This window comes from Phyllobates terribilis, unplaced genomic scaffold, assembly GCF_046119375.1.
Source record: "Phyllobates terribilis strain yellow unplaced genomic scaffold, ASM4611937v1 Scaffold_13__5_contigs__length_258822181, whole genome shotgun sequence".
Lineage (NCBI taxonomy): Eukaryota > Metazoa > Chordata > Amphibia > Anura > Dendrobatidae > Phyllobates > Phyllobates terribilis.
In genome coordinates this window covers 120,786,671-120,806,419 of record NW_027362773.1, presented here as the reverse complement: position 1 = coordinate 120,806,419, position 19,749 = coordinate 120,786,671, and the positions used below count along the sequence as shown (strand labels likewise).

The 19,749-nt window shown below is 43.1% G+C and overlaps 1 protein-coding gene across 1 annotated transcript; it reads right to left on the bottom strand.

The window, feature by feature from the left end:
* Window positions 1-766: 766 nt before the first annotated feature.
* LOC141174576 (phospholipase A and acyltransferase 3-like) lies at window positions 767-19,568 on the bottom strand. Its single transcript, XM_073659513.1, has 5 exons — window positions 19,366-19,568; window positions 14,863-14,908; window positions 12,058-12,157; window positions 4,630-4,883; window positions 767-1,383 (listed from the first exon to the last, which is right to left on the bottom strand). The coding sequence occupies exons 2-5, from the start codon at window positions 14,872-14,874 to the stop codon at window positions 1,288-1,290; spliced, it is 462 nt and encodes a 153-aa protein (XP_073515614.1). The 5' UTR covers window positions 14,875-14,908; window positions 19,366-19,568; the 3' UTR covers window positions 767-1,287.
* Window positions 19,569-19,749: the final 181 nt, after the last annotated feature.

Sequence of the window (19,749 nt, the reverse complement as noted above, 5' to 3'; positions counted from 1 at the left end):
CGTTTTTAGGTTACGCTTAAAGCGCGCCTGTCAGCAGGATAGTGCTTCATAAACCACATACACTGTCAGGTGGGCGCCGTTATACTGAGTAAAATGATACCTTTGTTGATGAAATCTGTCCTGTGGTTCTTTTAGAATATTTATTTTCATTTCTGGCATAATGATATCCCTTTGGAAAGGGGCTTTATCTTGTGCTCTGCTTATGTATTCATATTTCTGCCTTCTGACAGGTCACTGTGCTTTCAATGACCGGCCTTCTATTTTAAATACTGCCTGTGTAATTTGTGTACCATACATGAAATTTACATGCACCAAAATGGCCCCTGCCGCCCGCGCATGCACCGTAGTATCTCTCGGCAACCGAGAAATGCTACTGCACAAGGACGCGTGGCAGGGGCCATATTGCTGTAGACAAACTTATTTTTCCTCCAGCAAAATGGCGCGTGCGCAGTAGCATCTCTCGGCAACTGAGAGATGCTACTGTGCATGCGCGGGCGGCAGGGGCCGTTTTGGTGCATGTAAATTTCATATGTAGCACACAAATTACACAGGCAATATTTAAAATAGTATTCAGGTCACTGAAAGCACAGTGACCTGTCAGAAGGCAGAAATATGAATACATAAGCAGAGCACCAGATGAAGACCCTCCCCAAAGGCCTCCCCGAAACACGAGCATCTCTTTATGTCAGAAATAAAAATAAAGATTATAAAAGAACCACAGGACGGATTTCATCAACAAAGGTATCATTTTACTCAGTGTAACGGCACCCACCTAACAGTGTATGTAATTTACTAAGCACAGTCCTGCTGACAGGTGCGCTTTAAGAGACTACTAAGCACATGACCATAGTATGTAAATTGCATACATGAGGACAGATGACCTCCCATTCTCACAGGGTATACAGGGAAATCATTAGAGTATGGCAATCTGCAGTCACATAGAGTGGCTGCAGAATTTCATTTCAGCCCAGACAACTCCTTTTAATGAGCTTTGCGCTTTGGCTAATAGCTTCCCTTGTATTTGCTGTGATCTCCATTCTGAGCAATGCAGGACTTGATTGGACGCGAAGTCTATTTGACAGGTTATATAGAAGTATTCTGACCATTTATCCCATTGGTAATTACAATTTTACAATTATGTCAGTAAAAACAAATATATTGGAGTTCATTTATTTTTGTTTTGCTTTGTAGGACAATCATTGTTTCTACCATGTTTTGATACAGGATATTGAATTAAATGGTTTGTAATGTTCTGAAGTTGAGTCTCTCTGATGTCCAGGCATTTCACTAATTTAAACGAATAAGTCTTCCAATAAATATAGCCGCCCCAACTATCGCTGTAAAAATCCCTGTAAATGATGCTCCAAATTTCGCATCTTCCCCCTATAGGGAACAAAACACAAACATGTTTATACATTGTCATGTCATATCATATGTTCTTAGTGACCATAATGCACTTTTACATCATAATTCTGAATGGTGGTAGAAGACACAAAGAATAGATTACTTTAGATTTCAGAAATAGGAAGAAGGCTGGTTTCAGGTTGCAGGTTTTCCGAGGTAGACAATATGAGCCACTGAGCTCAGTGATTGGATACAGCAGTGATTCGTGTTGTTGATGTAACGTCACCATTGCAACCAGAACACCAATACCTGAGCAGCAGCGGGGATCCGGGGAAGTTGAGTACCATCTGTATTTGTTATTTAGGTATTTTAGAATGTTTGGGGTCCACTTTCTTGACAGTTGAAAACCCCTTTTAAGTTGTTTTAATCTCATTTCTTGTAATAGAGTATGGATCTTAGCAGGGCCGGCGTCAGCACCCGGCGTACCCGGGCAAGTGCCGGGGCCCTGGAAAATCAGAGGGGCCCACCGCCCACCCACTGTCGGGGCCCACCGCCCTCCCACTGTCGGGGCCCACCGCCCACTCACTGTCGGGGCCCTGGCCGCTTCCTCGGCACCTGTTCAGGGACGCAGGCGCTGCTTGATTGCCGACACTCCCCCAGTCCCAGACATGGCCGCGCGCTGTCCGGCTGTGTCTGCTAGTAATGACGCGACAGGGTCGACGGCACTGCACCTTTAATTGTGTTTGTGTGTCGCCCCTGCCGCGTCATTACTAGCAGACACAACCGCACAGCGCGCGGCCATGTCTTGGGGGAGTGCCGGCAATCAAACACCGTCAGAGCGGAGGTCCTGCACAGATGGGGGGGAGCAGCCCGGACCCGGCCGCAAGTGGGCCCCTCTGATGGTCCGGGGCCATGATGTCTGTGACACGCCGGGGGCACTGCACTGCCCCATACCCGAGGAGCTGCTGGACAGGACACTGGACCGGGGACAGGTGAGTGAGGCTTCCCCAATCCCCATATTAAAAATATTTGTAATGGGTCTGTGTGTGTGCATGTATGTGAATGTCAGTGTGTATGACTGTGTATATATATTTGTCTGTTTTATATAAGTCTTTAAGAATTTGTGTAAAAATGTGTGTATGTCTGTATGTGTACATATCTGTGTACCGTGTGTGCGTGCATATGTCTGCGTACCGTGTGTGCGTGCATATGTCTGCGTACCGTGTGTGCATATGTCTGCGTACCATGTGTACATATGTCTGCGTACCGTGTGTGCATGCATATATCTGCGTACCGTGTGTACATATGTCTGTGTACCGCGTGTGCGTGCGCGTGTCTGCATATGTGAAGCATGAGGTGGCAGGCTGGGCCCTGTGTACTATATATATATTTCTCCGCCGTATCTGTGCATCATGAATGTTGGTATGTGTTAAAGGGGCCCACTGTGACTCTTTCGCCCGGGGCCCAGAAAAACCTGGAGCCGGCCCTGGATCTTAGGCAGGGGGTTCCCGAGTCAACCCCTGACAAAATACAAAAATCCTTCTGCATTCTATAGAGCTCCCAGCAAGATTTCAAAGCTCTGCCATAGTGAGGTGAGAACTACCAGACACCTTGCCTACAGAGACCATCGTAAAGGACCAGCACCTTGCCTATAGAGACCATCTTAAAGGGGTGCTACTGCACATACATATTTATGACAAGTGACAAGTCCTCTCTGACTGTTGCTGTCAGATTAGTAGTAGAATGAAATCATAAAACCACTGTGAATGGGGTCATCTGAAACCTAAGGTGAATTTCATAATAAATATCCATTTAATTTAATAATGTAATCACTTTTTTAATGTACTTCACTTAAACATCCCTACCATTCCCTCTCTAACTTCCTGTTGTTGTTTTTTTTTTGGTTGCTTTTTTACATCCGATGATGTTTAGTTTGAATATCCCAGCATGCACTGGGGATTCTCAAACATGAAGTCATCTGGGGGCCGGCAGTGCAGTCACTTCCCCAGCTACTGTCACCACCCTGAACGAAGTTTACGGAGCATGCGCCAGTTGTCAATTTTGATGCATGAGCTTTCTTCTTACTATGGTATGTTGCTTTGAATGTGCACTGACATTGTGCTCCCTTGCGGGTCTAAAGCGAATTTACGAACCAGAGAGAGAGCACAATGTCAGTGTTCATTAAAAATGAGAGAACGCTGCAAGTAGGGAGGACAGAGACCAGACCTTTAATATATATATATATCATTGAAAACATCCTGTTTAAGGGCGATTAAGTTCATTTCAGATTACATACACATTAGATGGTTGTAGGCCGAACGATGATTTGGCCGACAGCCATCTCAGCCGACTTTCCCATATGCAGGAACACACGTTTGGCCAAGTACTCCTGTGTTCTCTTTGAGAAGCTTCCGACCGACACATCAAGCCAACTCTCCCACAGACAGGAGCGTTCGTTTGGCCGAGCGCTCCTGTGTTGTCTATGAGAAAGCCGCCGGCTGACACTTCGAACGGCGGCTTATTTCCAGAAGAAAAATGCGATCGGAAGTCCAAAATTGGATGTGTGCAATCAACATCTCTCCTAACCATAACTGTTGCTAAGTCATATTAAACCATTACATTTAATATCTGCTGTGTCGTCCTGTTGCTGCAACACAACATTACTGCTGTAGCCATCTCAACAAAGGGTGGGGATAAAGGAGATGCGGTGTAGGAATGGAGGAAGGTAGTGTTGGATTTCTTATTTTTATGCAGATAAAGACTTTGCTCCAATACATCAAGGAGCTTTCACCAGTTTTATTGCGTAAAACACCTTGAAATGTTGCAAAACTTTGTTCCACGAAATGTTGGGGGTTTTCCACTTTTATGCCAGTCCCAACTAAAGTTGTCAAAGTGGATGGAATTGGGGTGAAATGGGAATGGTGTTTCCATATCTTTTTGGCTGATTCATCAATTACAACTTTTTGAAAAGTTGCAACATTTTTGAACAAATTTAATCCAATTGTAATTTTATGTCCATCTTAATTTTGTGCAGAAATTTTGCATCATTTTAGAGGAACTTGTGACTTTTTGCGCTAAAATTTAGCATAAAAGGTTAAATATAAAAATAACGAGCATTTAGGATTTTGCGGAAAATTCATGAACTATATCCCCCTCTTTGGAGAAATTTTGATACAAAAAATGTCAACGAATACCAGAGGACATAAAAAGAAAAGCGATTTTTTTAAAATCACTGGTGAAATGGGCACTATGACTTTATACTGAAGTAAACTACTAATAAATTACCTGCTCACAGAAGGGGATGCCATATCGTAGTTCAGTGACAAAATGTTCACAGTTAGCTTTGAGAAGATGATATCTCCTCTTCTCCCCTACTTCCATTCGTGCTGCATTTACAATTTTTCCTGGTGGGTAAGCGTCTGCTTTCTTGTCATATTTGTTATTAACTTTATAGTCAATGGGAAAAAACATTAAATGATCTTCTTTCACAACAGCTTCGGCTCCAATTGATGTGGAAAAACTGCCCAAACCATTTGGATCTGAGTAAAAACCACAAGCATCCACATATTGTAATGTGCATATCAAAACAATTAAATCCTAAATCTAATACACACGACAAAGAAATAAATAAATACAGTGCCTTACAAAGGGTATTCACACTCTTCGTCCCCGATTCATCAAGACCAGCATTAACCACACGAGTCTACATGAGGGGGCATTCATTAAGAGCCACTTACTAAGATCACGCTCTGATCAAACGATGATCAGAGTTTGATAAAAGTGTAATTTGCATAATTGACCCAATTCACTCGGATGAGAGAATATACGGTCGTCTGTAGCTGCCCTAATAATATTAATTTTAGAGTATCCTGGCAGTTGGTGTGTCTTTATTCTGTCTCGCTCTCCTCTGCCGTGCTGTTTTCATGATGTCGGACTTGCATTCCCGATATGTGCTATGACAAATCCTTGCCCTGGACATGTGCAGCCCACCTTGACTAACGGGAAATATGAGCGGGTTGAAGGGGCCAAGCATTCACATAATACTATCGGCGTTATAGTTGTGTTGCGATACTGGTATAGTACTGCTGGAAACCAGTGGCCGAAGGAGCACAAGCAGGAACAGCAAGCAATAGTAAAAGTTCTTGGAGATAGCAAGGAGTTGTAGGAAACAATCCATAGATGAATAGAACAGTCTGGGTAAGAATGTTCAAGAGCTGGAGACTGAAACTAGGCTAAAAGCTAGACAAAATACTCAAGCAATGAGTGAGAGATCCATGAGGATTTAAGTAGGCCCAAACAGGAAACAAGATGGATTCTGTAGATTCAGAAACCGCCATCTTGGTAAAGGGCAATTGCAGAACACAACAGCCGCCTTCAGTGGTAAGGAGTGAAACTGCAGCATAATATTAAAGTGAACAATAGCGGCCACTAGTGGTCAAACTGTAGAAGGGCAACAGAAATCCTCAAAGTTGGCTCGGTGCCAATCATATGATCGGACTGGCGTAATATTTAAGATGCTTTAGGAAAAACTATAACTACACTCCCTGAGGAAACAATATATGCAAAACACGAGTTGTGATCAGCGGCAGAACTAAAGGCACATAATGGGTTGGATCATCTCTGACCTTTGCTGGCATGATCTGATATATCATGGTGTAGCATTACCACTTTCTGTTTTCACTTTCATGTTGTTGATCACTAGACTATACACCATATGACTATAACCTACATATTGTTGTTATATTAATTGGAGATGGCATATACAGGATATCATTGTGTGTCTTTCCCTTAGACATATTTATTTTCTTACTATTTGACACAATGTGGCCAACATAATTTAATACATTATAATGAAGCTCTTGCACTTTGTGTTCTTATTTGCATATAATTGATTGCTAGTTTGTATACCAAATTACTATAACTTATGCATTATTGCCATATTAATTAACATTTAGTATACTTTTGAAGCCAAAAAGAGACTAAGTGGTTCTCACTTTACATACTTTAAATCCAATTGGCCTTAATATTAGCTTTGCTCCTTCCTTATTAAAAAAAAAAACCAAAAAAAACACATTAGTCTTTTACACTACCATCTGTGTATAATTGTACTGTGTTGTTCTCCCTCCTCCCATGAGGGACTTCTGTAAGTTGTTTTTAATATCCTTTTTTAGATCTTTTTTTTTTTTCGCACAGTGTCTTGTGTTAATAAGGAAATGCTAGTCACTGGACCTATGATATAAGTCCAACGAAAGACAGCACATTTCATCCTCTACTGTCATGGCCGAAAGTGTTGGCACCCTTGAAATTGTTCCAGAAAAATGAAGTACGGTATTTCTCCCAGAAAATTATTGCAATTACACGTTTATTTCCTTTGTGTGTATTGGAATAACACAGAAAAGACAGATAAAAAAGGCAAATTGGACATCATTTCCCCAAAAAAAAAAAAAAATGAGTTGGACAAAATTGTTGGCACCCTCAGCTTAATATTTGGTTACACACCCTTTGGAATAAATAACTGCAATCAATCGCTTCCTATAACCATTAATAACCTTCTTACACCTCTCAACTGGAATTTTGGACCCCTCTTCTTTTGCAAACTGCTCCAGGTCTCTCATATGTGAAGGTATCTTCTCCCAACAGCAACTTTAAGATCTCTCCACAGGTGTCCAATGGGATTTAGATTCTGACTCATTGCTGGCCACTTCGGAACTCTCCAGCACTTTGTTTCCATCCCTTTCTGGGGAATTCTTGAAGTATGTTTGGGGTCATTGTCCTGCTGGAAGACCCATGACTTAGGACACAAACCCAGCTTTCTGACACTGGGCACTACATTGCCACCCAAAATCCTTTGGTAATCTTCAGATTTCATGATACCTTGCACACAGTCAAGGGACCTAGTGCCAGAAGCAGCAAAACATCCCCAAAACATCTTTGAACCTCCAACATATTTGACTGTACATGCTGTGTTCTTTTCTTTGTAGGCATCGTTCGGTTTTCAACTTCTCCCCTTTTTATCTGGTTTCAGGTGTGATTTTCATTTTGCCCTCACCTGTTACTTGCCACAGGTAATAATAATAATAATTTTTATTTATATAGCGCCAACATATTCCGCAGCACTTTACAATTGAGCGGGGACATGTACAAACAATAAATTCAATACAAGGTGAGACAGTTTAAACAGTTACATCAGGAGTGAGGTCCCTGCTCGCAAGCTTACATTCTACAAGGAAATGGGGGGACACAATAGGTGGAAAGTGCTTGTTATTTCAGGTCTGGCAATTATAATAAGTCAGGATTATCATATAAAGCTGTATGATCCGGTCATCAGCCTGTATGTTCAAGTGCAATACTCAATTACCGAGTGCAGTTATCGTGTGCATGGAGGGTGTAGAGACAGATGAACAGTAGGGAGCAGATTCTGAATAGTATTTAGGAGGGAACAGGGGAAAGTTAGTTTACTGGGTATTTGAGGTGGTAGGCTTGTTTAAAGAGATGGGTTTTTAAAGCGCACTTGAAGACATCGGGGCTAGGCATCAATCGGATCGTCTGGGGTAGAGCATTCCAGAGAATTGGCGCAGCACGAGAGAAGTCTTGGAGACGGAGGTGCGAGGTTCGGATTATGGGGGATGTTAATCTTAGGTCATTTGTGGAACGGAGGGCACGTGTAGGACGATAGACTGAGATGAGAGAGGAGATATAAGGTGGTGCAGAACTGTGGAGAGCTTTGTGGGTGAGAGCAATGAGTTTATATTGGACCCTGTAGCAAATGGGTAACCAGTGTAATGAATGGCACAAGGTGGAGGCATCGGTGAAGCGGCTGGACAGAAATACGACCCTGGCTGCCGCATTCAGGACAGATTGGAGAGGGGAAATTTTGGTAAGAGGGAGACCAATCAGAAGAGAGTTGCAGTAGTCCAGACGAGAGTGAACAAGAGCGACAGTAAGAGTTTTAGCAGTTTCAAAAGTGAGATAAGATCGGATTCTGGAGATGTTTTTAAGATGCAGGTGACAAGAGCCAGTGAGTGATCGGATATAGGGAGTAAAGGAAAGGTTAGTGTCGAATATGACCCCAAGGCAGCGGGCGTGCTGCTTGGGAGTTATGGTTGAACCCTCCAAGGTAATTTTGATGTTAGGTAGAGTTAGGTTAGTAGAGGGGGGAAACACAAGAAGTTCAGTTTTGGAGAGATTCAGTTTAAGATAGAGGGAGGACATGATGTTAGAGGCAGCAGACAAACAATCCTTGGTGTTTTGTATTAGGGTAGGTGGATGTCAGGGGAAGAAGTGTATAATTGGGTGTCGTCAGCATAGAGATGATACTGGAACCCAAATCTGCTGATTGTTTGTCCAATAGGGGCAGTGTATAGAGAGAAGAGGAGGGGGCCTAGGACTGAGCCCTGCGTAACCCCGATAGTAAGGGGATGAGGAGGGGAAGAGGAGCCGCTAAAAGATACAGTGAAGGAGTGGTCAGAGAGGTAGGAGGAGAACCAGGAGAGAACGGTTTCCTTGAGGCCTATAGAGCGGAGCATAGTGAGGAGGAGCTGGTGATCCACAGTGTCAAATGCTGCAGAGAGATCCGGAGAATCAGCAGGGAGCAGTGACCTTTGGATTTGGCTGTTAGTAGATCATTAGAGACTTTAGTGAGGGCAGTTTCAGTAGAATGTAAAGAGCGGAAACCAGATTGTAGAGGGCTGAGGAGAGAGTTATCTGAGAGAAAGCGGAGTTTGAGCGAGCATCAGATGCTTTAAACAAAGTTGTTTACCCCCAATTTTAGAAAGAGGACAACAATTTTGTCAGGCCCTTTTTGGGGTTTTGTGTGAAATGATGTCCAATTTGCCCTTTTTCTCACTTTTTTTGTGTTGTTCCTATACACACAAAGGAAATAAACATGCGTATAACAAAACATGTGTAATTGCAATAATTTTCTGGGAGAAATGCTTAGAGTTCTAGTCCTCTTCCTCCTCTTCAATTTGCTTATTTCTTAGAGGAGCATTGCGGCTTAAAAGTCTCCTCACCTTGGCATGTCAGGCTTGACTTCTCACTCTCCACAAGGAAAAACGTTACCCCTTGGATCACGGACAGAGGCCTCTCACCCAGCCAAACCAGATCTCACACTTTGCACTGACGAGGGGTAGTACCTGCAAACACCGTGTCTGCAAATTGTGATTTTTGTTTTGGCTTTTATCCTATGTCATATTGCAAGGCTCATTAGAATGTCGATATTGACTTTTAGGATCGCTACTTGCAATAGGTGGCACTAGAGTTCTAGTCTTCTTCCTGTCTGAAGAGACAATTGTCTCATTGTTTGGAACCAATTTCAATGGTACCAACACTTTTAGCTATGACTGTATATAGACATTTTTTTCCACTGGGTGGATTCATTCTGTGAACCCCAATTACTCCATCAAGGAAGCACAAAAATATCATAAAAAATATTATTTATTTATATATCTTGTTTTTTTTTAATTAAATTCTTTTCATTCTTGTAGAAATCCATTTTGCTGTTTTAGCCATCTTTGATGTGTGTGCTGGGCTAGTATGACTTGCCTGATGTGTGCGCTGTGCAAGTGTGAATTCACCTGATGTATGTGCTGTGCTAGTGTGCCTTTGCTCTGTGTTTGCCCGTCAGTTAGCATTGATCAATCACAGTGATTTCCAGGTCCGTATTACTGTGATTGGTCCTCCGGCAGTTCATGGTGATTTGCTGTTATTGCTTGCAGCAGCAGTTACTACTACATTACTCGACAAAGTGACGTATTAAAGCAATGTGATAAATGTATTGTAATGTGCATTAAGGACTTCCCACTCATTATATGTAATGGAAAGGGATAAGGGTTAGTACAGTCATGGCCAAAAGTTTTGAGAATGACACCAAAATTATATTTTCACATGATCTGCTGGCCTCTGGTTTTTATTAGTGTTTGTCTGATGTTTATATCACATACAGAAATATAATTGCAATCATATTATGAGTACCAATAGGTTATATTGACAGTTAGAATGAGTTAATGCAGCAAGTCAATATTTGCAGTGTTGCCCCCTCTTCTTCAAGACCTCTGTAATTCTCCCTGGCATGCTCTCAATCAACTTTTGGACCAAATCCTGACTGATAGCAGTCCATTCTTGCATAATCAATGCTTGCATTTTGCCAGAATTTGTTGGTTTTTGTTTGTCCACCCGTCTCTTGATGATTGACCACAAGTTCTCAATGGGATTAAGATCTGGGGAGTTTCCAGGCTATGGACCCAAAATCTCTATGTTTTGTTCCATGAGCCATTTGCTTTATGGCAAGGTGCTCCATCATGCTGGAAAAGGCATTGTTGGGCGCCAAACTGCTCTTGGACGGTTGGGAGAAGTTGCTCTTGGAGGACATTCTGGTACCATTCTTTATTCATGGCTGTGTTTTTAGGCAAGACAGTGAGTGAGCCGATTCCCTTGGCTGAGAAGCAACCCCACACATGAATGGTTTCAGGATGCTTTACAGTTGGCATGAGACAAGACTGGTGGTAGCGCTCACCTCTTCTTCTCCGAATAAGCTGTTTTCCAGATGTCCCAAACAATCGAAAAGGGGATTCATCAGAGAAAATGACTTTGCCCCAGTCCTCAGCAGTCCACTCCCTGTACCTTTTGCAGAATATCAGTCGGTCCCTGATGTTTTTTCTGGAGAGAAGTGGCTTCTTTGCTGCCCTCCTTGAAACCAGCCCTTGCTCAAAGAGTCTCCGCCTCACAGTGCGTGCAGAAGCACTCACACCAGCCTGCTGCCATTCCTGAGCAAGCTCGGCACTGCTGGTAGTCCGATCCCGCAGCTGAAACAGTTTTAAGATACGGTCCTGGCGCTTGCTGGTCTTTCTTGGGCGCCCTGGAGCCTTTTTGACAACAATGGAAGCTCTCTCCTTGAAGTTCTTGATGATGCGATAGATTGTTGACTGAGGTCCAATCTTTGTAGCTGCGATACTCTTCCCTGTTAGGCCATTTTTGTGCAGTGCAATGATGGCTGCACGTGTTTCTTTAGAGATAACCATGGTTAACTGAAGAGAAACAATGATACCAAGAACCAGCCTCCTTTTAAAGTGTCCAGTGATGTCATTCTTACTTAATCATGACTGATTGATCGCCAGCCCTGTCCTCATCAACACCCACACCTGTGTTAATGGATCAATCACTAAAATGATGTTAGCTGCTCCTTTTAAGGCAGGACTGCAATGATGTTGAAATGTGTTTTGGGGGTTAAGTTTCATTTTCTGGGCAAATATTGACTTTGCAAGTACAGTAATTGCTGTTAAGCTGATCACTCTTTGACATTCAGGAGTATATGCAAATTGCCATTACAAAAAATGAAGCGGTAAACTTTGGAAAAATTACTATTTGTCTCATTCTCAATACTTTTGGCCATGACTGTATACTGTTTCACTGAATAACTAAATGTATTCTTGGTAATCAGAGTGTAATGTGTTGATAAAAGATCAGTTAGGGGCATAACTGCAATTGGTGCAGGGGCTGCAATTGCACCCGGGCCCTGGAGGTCAAGGGGCCAAAAATATCCCTTTGGCCTATATGAAAAGACCAATACTATTAAAGACTTGTAATAATTAGGGGATGGAAATTTTGCACTGGAGTCCATGAGCTTAAATTACGCCACCGATCACAGTGGAATATAGTTGGTATACTTTATTTCTATACGATGGCTATAATCACTTAAACATCATGCTATCTTACCTGTTAAATGAACTACTTTCCCGTCTCCAACACATACTCCCCAATGATGATAATAAAAGTAGTCAAATTCAATCAAATCGCCTGGTTGTGGTAAAGGTCCCTTTAAAAAAAAAAACAATATAAATCCATTACTAGAATCAATTGCTAGAAGCAATTTTTCTCGTCCTCCTTAGGTGATTGAAAATGTCATTTTTATTAAAGAAATTTGGGGCCCGGTTCATCATTTGCCTCTTTTTTAAGTTACATGTGGTATTCGCTGGCATTATTTTTTTTTTTGGCGCCCAAATTTATTAAAATGGTGCACGTGGTCAAGAATTTTGTCAAAACTGCTCTTTTTATGTCTTTAACTAAATTTACAACTTTGTTAGCGCAAGAAGTCACTCATTTTGAAGAATAAAATGACGTAAAATTTCCTGGCAAAAATGCAATCACTTCAGGATAGGACTGGAGTGAATTTACTACAAACTGCAACTCTTGAAAAGTCGAAAGGTGAATTTGGTGCAAATAAAAAAAAAAGGTCCAAAACACCAAAAAAAAGTGTAAAAAAAGACAAAACAGGCACATAGGCAATTATTAATTGGATTCCCAGCATCTAATTTGAATCATAATTATATCAATACAAAGCAAATTTAGTTTTTTCATAACTTGTGATATTTCTGTTCTGTTTTCAGGGATTTTATTAAAGTCAAACATTATTTAAGGGTAATTTCAAACATTACAAGTTATGAACTGTGTACGGCAGTTATAGAGATTCTTTGGCCATAATTTCTATAGGCACAATTAGGAAGCCTCATGCACATTCAGATGCATGTGCGATGCTCCAACTAGAATGCAAAAGTGAATGGTGGCAAGTTTTGCAATTGATTTTTGTTATTCAAACATTATACTTATGATAATACTATAGTACTGTAGAGATCATATAAAGATGAAGTGCACAAAAAATAGAGAAGTTTTAATTTAACAAAAATATAATTTCCCCCAGAAGAAGGCTGTAGCACCGAAACGCGCGTCGAGGATTTGGCACCATATTCCAGCACAGGTATAACCTTTGTGTTCATGCGGCACCCCAGGGTTCTGGTTGCCGCAGTGATAGAGATATTATGTCTGAGAGCAAGTGGGAGGTTTCTCTGGTCAGGATCCCTAAACATGCAACACGGCCCACCCAGACCTGGGAGGGGAGGAATCTGCCCTTATAAACTGGGTCTGGGGCGGGATTAGAGAGTGAAGCCCCAGACAGAGACGCAGTCTGGTCTGGAGAGCAGCAGACGCAGGGAAGGATACATCAGGAGCTCTGTAGGAGCAGTAGCTGAGGACCAGGGGCTGGAGCTGAGCAGAGATATAGCTCGCCCTGGACGAAGACACTAAAACCGGACACAGGAGTCCGAGGCTGTGGGGACTGATATATATACCCAGCAGCAGAAACCAGCCGGCAGGGGATTCCAGGTCCTCTGGCCATAGAAGCCCGGAGGCTCAGTCACAAAGAAGGGACCAGCACCGCCATCCAGGAGCGGAGGCTAACAGAAGGCCCCAAGTCACCAGCCATACGGGTGAGCACCACACGGTATACTCAGGGACGTGGGCTACTTGTAACCGCTGACAGCAACGTAGCCAGGAAGAGTGCAGATTAACAGGGAGGCCTACAACTCCACCTGGCCAGGGGAACTCCTGCTTGCTTGCAGACTGACCAGGCCCCTTATACTAGCCAGTACTCCCGGGAGGGTCTGCCTTGTACCATCAGTAAAGACCCTGAACTGCACCACACGTCTCTGTGATTCCTTGCCGCACCAGCACCATTAGCACTGGGACCCTCACACCATCACTCCCATCATCTCTCACATTAGCTGCCCTGAGGCAATACTCCTCCCGTGGGGAGTTATCCCATACTCAGCTGCGCAAACATCATCAGCCTCAGCGGTCTGCAGCGCAGCGGCGGTCCCCACTGACCGCAATCCACGGGTGGCGTAGTCGGACAATTAGAATACCAATAGACTGCCACTGGTTTGACCGCCCTGGGCACGGACCGGGTCACCGCCACGGAGAACTACAACCCCCAGCGATCCGGCTCCGGGTATCCCCCTGCACAGCAGCACACAGGCCCAGGGGGCACGTCATTTACGTTATGTCATTTTGTTTTTTCCCTTATTTATGCTTTGTTAGGGAATTGTGAGCGCTGCATAGGTTGTGGGTTATTGGACACGATAGATGCTCTTAAGATTATTTGCAACTGCTGCAGTATAATTATTTATGATCTTGGTATGGTCTATTCATAATTTGGGTATTATTAGGTATATGTTTATATTAAATTCTTGTTTTCTATCGCTGGCATGTGGTGCCACCCTTTTGGCTTATCTGTTTTAATATATGTTTCAACTTATATCTCAATAAAATTATATTGTTGTTAAATTAAACCTTCTCTCTTTTTTTTTTTTGTGTACTTCATCTTTATATGATCCCTAAATTCTTGGTGCATGACTATATGACGTAATTCTGTAATCTAGAGCAGGGTTCCCCAACTCCAGTCCTCAAGGCCCACCAACAGGTCATGTTTTCAGGATTTCCCTAGTATTACCCAGGTGATAATTACATCACCTGAACAGGCAATAATTCCATCACCTGTGTAATAGTAAGGAAATCCTGAAAACATGACCTGTTGGTCGGCCTTGAGGACTGGACTTGAGGAACACTGATCTAGAGTACATACTAACTTATATAATTTTTTTTACTTTATGTACTCATGCAAGTTGATAATATTTGCTGTATAGTAATGTAGAGTAGACCTGTAGAAACTCTGCCATCTACACTTACCTGGCATGGCATGGCTTCGGTTTTCTAAGTATTCCTTTCACTTTGTCTATGGAATATTGAAATAGTTATATAAAATAGCAAGTATATTTGCTGTCGCTCCATTATTTTACCATACACCTGTGTTCTTCTCAAAATCTACCATCCTAGACAGGCAAAGCATCAGCCACAGATGCAGAAAGATAGCAAAAGTGGTAAGACACCAATCTACATTAACCAGTTCCCAACCAGTATGTTGTACAGTACCGGTCAAAAGTTTGGACACACCTGTTCATGCAATGGTTTTCCTTGTTTTTATTGAAGCGTACACATTGTAGATTCAGACTGAAGATAGTAAAACTACAAGGGAACACGTATAGAAACAAGAAGTAAAGAAATACATGTGAAGCAAACCAGAATATGTGTTAACGCTTAGATTCTTCATAGTACCCCTCTTTTAATTTGACAGCTTTACACCCTTTTGGCATTCTCTCAAGCAACTTCATTAGGTGTCACCTGGAATGGCTTCCACATGAATACTTATGCCTCGTTAAGACTTTATTTGTGGAATCATCATCCTTCAAAAAATGCTTGCGACTTCAAGTGTGTGTCACGATTCCTCCATTCAGTGTGGTGAGTGGCAGCTCAGCCATCCAATCTGGGGCAGGGGTGTACTGAGCTGTTAGTATCATGACAGCAGCTCAGACATCCAATCTGAGACATGGATGTGCTGGGCTGTCAGTGTGGTGAGTGACAGTCCAGTCACCCAATCAGGACCGGGGCATGCTGGGTTTCATACAGGTGTCTCCTGTTCGGAATGATTCCCAGGCCATTTATCTGGTTGTTAGTTTCTGATCTATGCCAGTTGCAACTTAGCTCAAATGGTGTGCACTTGCTCTGTTCTCTGTGTTCCTGTATTTGATTTTTGTTGCCCAACCTTGGACCTTGCTTTTGGCCATCTGTTTGCTTTGCCCTTTTGTCTTAATCCTCTACCTTTCCAGAAGTAAGACCTCAGACTGTGACTTGACTACGCCTTTGCCTTACCCGTTTGTTTATAACGAGTCATTTTGGTATTTGACCCCAGACCTCTTGACTACCCAGCCTTGCGGTTTGTCCTTGAGTAGTGACTAGCTTCACAGTGTGTTTTGCAGAGACAGTTTTGGTAGACAGTTCCATACAGTGCCAAGTCTTACTCAACAAATGTTCTAAACCAGAATAAAGCAAGAACCACTCAACTAAGTAAAGAGAAACAACAGTCCATTCATTACTTTAAGATATGAAGGTGTCAATCTAGAAAAGTGCTAGAACCTTGAAGGTATCCTCAAATGCAGTGGAGAAATCAATCAGTATGATAAAACTGGCTCACATGTTGGCCCAGGAGAAGAAGAGCAAAAATTATCTCTGCAGCAGAGGATAAGTTCATCAGAGTTACCAGCCTCAGAAACTGCAAAATAACCACTCAAATATCAAGTAGCAGATGCATCTTTACATCAACTGTCCAGAGTAGACTGCAAAAAGCTGGCCTTTATGGTTGAAGTGCTGCAAAAGATCCACTACTGAGGACTGCAAACAAGAGACTTGTTTGGGCCAAGCAACACAAGGACTGGACATAACATCAGTGGAAATCTGTGGTCTGATGAGTCAAAATTTGAGATTTTTGGTAACAACCTCCATATCTTTGTCAAACACAGAAAAGGTAAACGGATGGTTTCTACATGTTTGGTACCACCATGAAGCATGGAGGGGGAGGAAGAGGTGTGATGGTGGAGGAGTGCTTTGCTGTTGACACTATTGGTGATTTATTCCAAATACAAAGCCCATTTACCCAGCATGGCAACCACAGCATTATGCAATGACATGCCATCCTTTCCGGTCTGCATTTAGTGGGTCCATTATTTGTGTTGCAATAGAACAATGACCCAAAACACGCTTCCAGGCTATGTAAGGACCATGGGATGGAGATGTCAAGTGACACAGCCTCTTCAATTACCCAACCGCAAGACAATTGAGATAGTTTGGGGATGGCTTGGACTGCAAAGTGAAGACAAAACAGCCAACAAATGCACAGCACCTTTGACAATGCCTTCAAAGCTGTTAGAAGCCATCCAGATGACTACATGATGAAGCTGCTTGAAAGAATGCCGATGAGTGTAAAGCTGTCACCAAGGTAATATATGGGTACTTTGAATAATCTGAGGTTTAACAAATATTCTTGTTTGCTTCTCTACTTGTTTCTATATGTGTTTCCTCAAGGTTCTTCTGCCTTCAGACAGAATCTACAATGTGCACATTCCAATAAAAACAAGAAAAAACATTGCTTGAACAGGTGTGTCCAAACTTTTTACTGATACTGTACATTAGGTGCATTGGGAGTCCGTTCCACATAGGTTGACTGCCAATGGAAGTCTTCTGAAGTCTTCTGTAGCCTCCATCTTGGTGCACCTCAAAAGCCCAGCTTGTCGTTACTATTTTGCAGGATCACAGTGAATAAAAAAAATATATAAAAAGCAGACAAAAACCCCCGCCCCCCCCCAAAAAAAAACTAATTATATTTTGTATTGCCGAGTTTGTAAAAGTCTGATTTGTTAAAATATTACATTTTTTAATGTGGCACCCCTGCGGGTCCAGTTGCCACAGAGGTACTACATCTCAACCAGAGGTGTGGTACCCCCCTCTCATGTAAGGAGGGAGCACTACACGGGACCCATGCACCTACATCCAACATTACACCACTCCAGACCAGCAGGCGGGGCAAGATACACTTGGTCACTGCTGAGTCCTGTCCCTGGCTGGAAGAGGGGGAACCAACAGAGAGGGAACCATGTAGTGGGTGTGGGTGGAGGAGGTAGATCAGTGGAGCACTGAAAGGAAGAGTATAAAAAGAAGGCTAGAAAGTTCTAGAAGGAGTTAGTTGGAGTTGGGAGGTTAGGAGGAGCTCTGCTCAGGGGAGCAACGAAGGAGTTGAGAGAGGAGTCGGGCCCAGTCAGGGAGGCCCAGGAGGAAAGTGAGGAGAGAAGACTGCAGGAGTAGGAAAGGCTCCAGAAAGACAGAAGGGATTCCAGGGGTCCAAATTAAATAAAAAAGTGGTCTATAGGGCGCTAAAAGAATGAACACAGAAGGAATTCCAGGGGCGCGGCGAGTGCAGGACGCCACCCGTGCGCCCGAATTCACACTGACGTGGAGGGATCAGGCCGCAGTAGGGGACCGGCCCCAACCTAGTGGAGTACTTTAGGTCTCAGCTAGCAAACCGGAGGCTGCAGCATTTCAGGTGCTGCAGCCACACTCCCCACCTAATCTCAGAAAAGGTGGTCTTAGAGGACCAAGGGGACAGAGAGGACGTCGCCCGACAAGGCCCGTGGGCACTGGCTTGGGACACTGGGTGTGAGGCGCAGGGCAGGAGGGCGAGAGCCAGAGCAGTGAGACGACCTGGAGAGGTACACAGAACCGGGTCCCGTCCAAGTGCTCCTGAGATACTTCAGAGTTTGCTGGATCCTTTTCCCCGGAGGACACAGGACGATGTGGCGGTTACAACCGGCTGCAGCGGTAACCTGGAACTGCCTAAGAACTATGAATAAAGCCTGAAGACTGCACCCCACTGTGTCCTTGACTCATTACTGTGTCACCTGCCCTGCACTACACTGCATCGACAACATCTACCTCTTAAAATCACCATATCCTGCCCTGGAGCTTAGCTCTGCCTGTGGAGCGCTGAACCAACTCTGCTGCGTCACCATAAGCTCCAGTGGATCTGCACCGCAGAGGCGGCCCCATATAGCCACATGCTACGGGTGGCGTCACAAACATTATCCCAAAAACTTTATTCCCCTTTCCCTTTTCTTTATTTCACCGCCCGGGGTCACGGACCGGGTCACTGCCACCGTGACTACCACAAAAAGGACGGGCCCGGCTACTGAGTACCCCACGGCCCCAGGGGGCGCGTCATTTAACCTATACAGTAAAGGGCATAATGAAAAACAAGTGTAAGAAGATCACAATTCAAACCTAAAAAATGCAATAAACTGAACAGCTGAGATCATCAAAGCAGGAAAGCTCCAGAGATTCTGAACTGAACAGACTAACCCCTGCAATGCTAGCACAAACCTGCACTATTTATTATGATAGTGAATTGCTTCTAATCAGTGCAGGAGAATGTCAAATCAGACGCCACGGTCTTCTGGCCCCTCTCTGTTGTGGTAAGCCCGTGACACTTCCATATGAATCCAAAATTTTATTATAACAAAAATATTTAAAAATGAAAAAGAAAACTGCATGCACCACCACCACTAAAAATATATTAAAATTCAAGGCAAACACGTTTCGGACGCATGTTCTTAATCACAATGATTAAGGATATGCGTTTTCTTTCTCCTTTTGGAATACTTTTGTTATAATAAAAAAAATCTTCATACAGAATAGAGAGACTGTCCGATGGAAAAAGAGGAGGAAAGCGATGAAGAAAAAGTAGCACAGAAAAATAATCTAATAAGCTCTCATTGTGAACATTTCATTAGAATATACACTACTTACAAGGCAGATGGTTCTTCCCCAATACAATTTGTATTACAACATACAGGTCTCTTTTATACTCCAGGTATTCTTTCACTTTCAATGTTTTGTTAATCTTGAGCAAACATTGAAAGTATTTTATTACTGTAACGTGGCACAGGGAGGTAGGTTTGGGCGAGGTACTCGTTTCTTACGTCCCAGCACGTTACATGAAGGTGGGGGTTCCGGCTGGGTGCGAGGACCTTAGCTGTGCTGGCGATACGCCCTTGCAGACAACATGGTGCCGATGTATTCGGACGGCCAAGATCAGATGTTACAGAGTTCACGAATAAACATATTTTTACTGAAGAATAACTTGGTAAGAACTATATACAGCAGATATAACCCCAAAAAGAGGGGAAATTT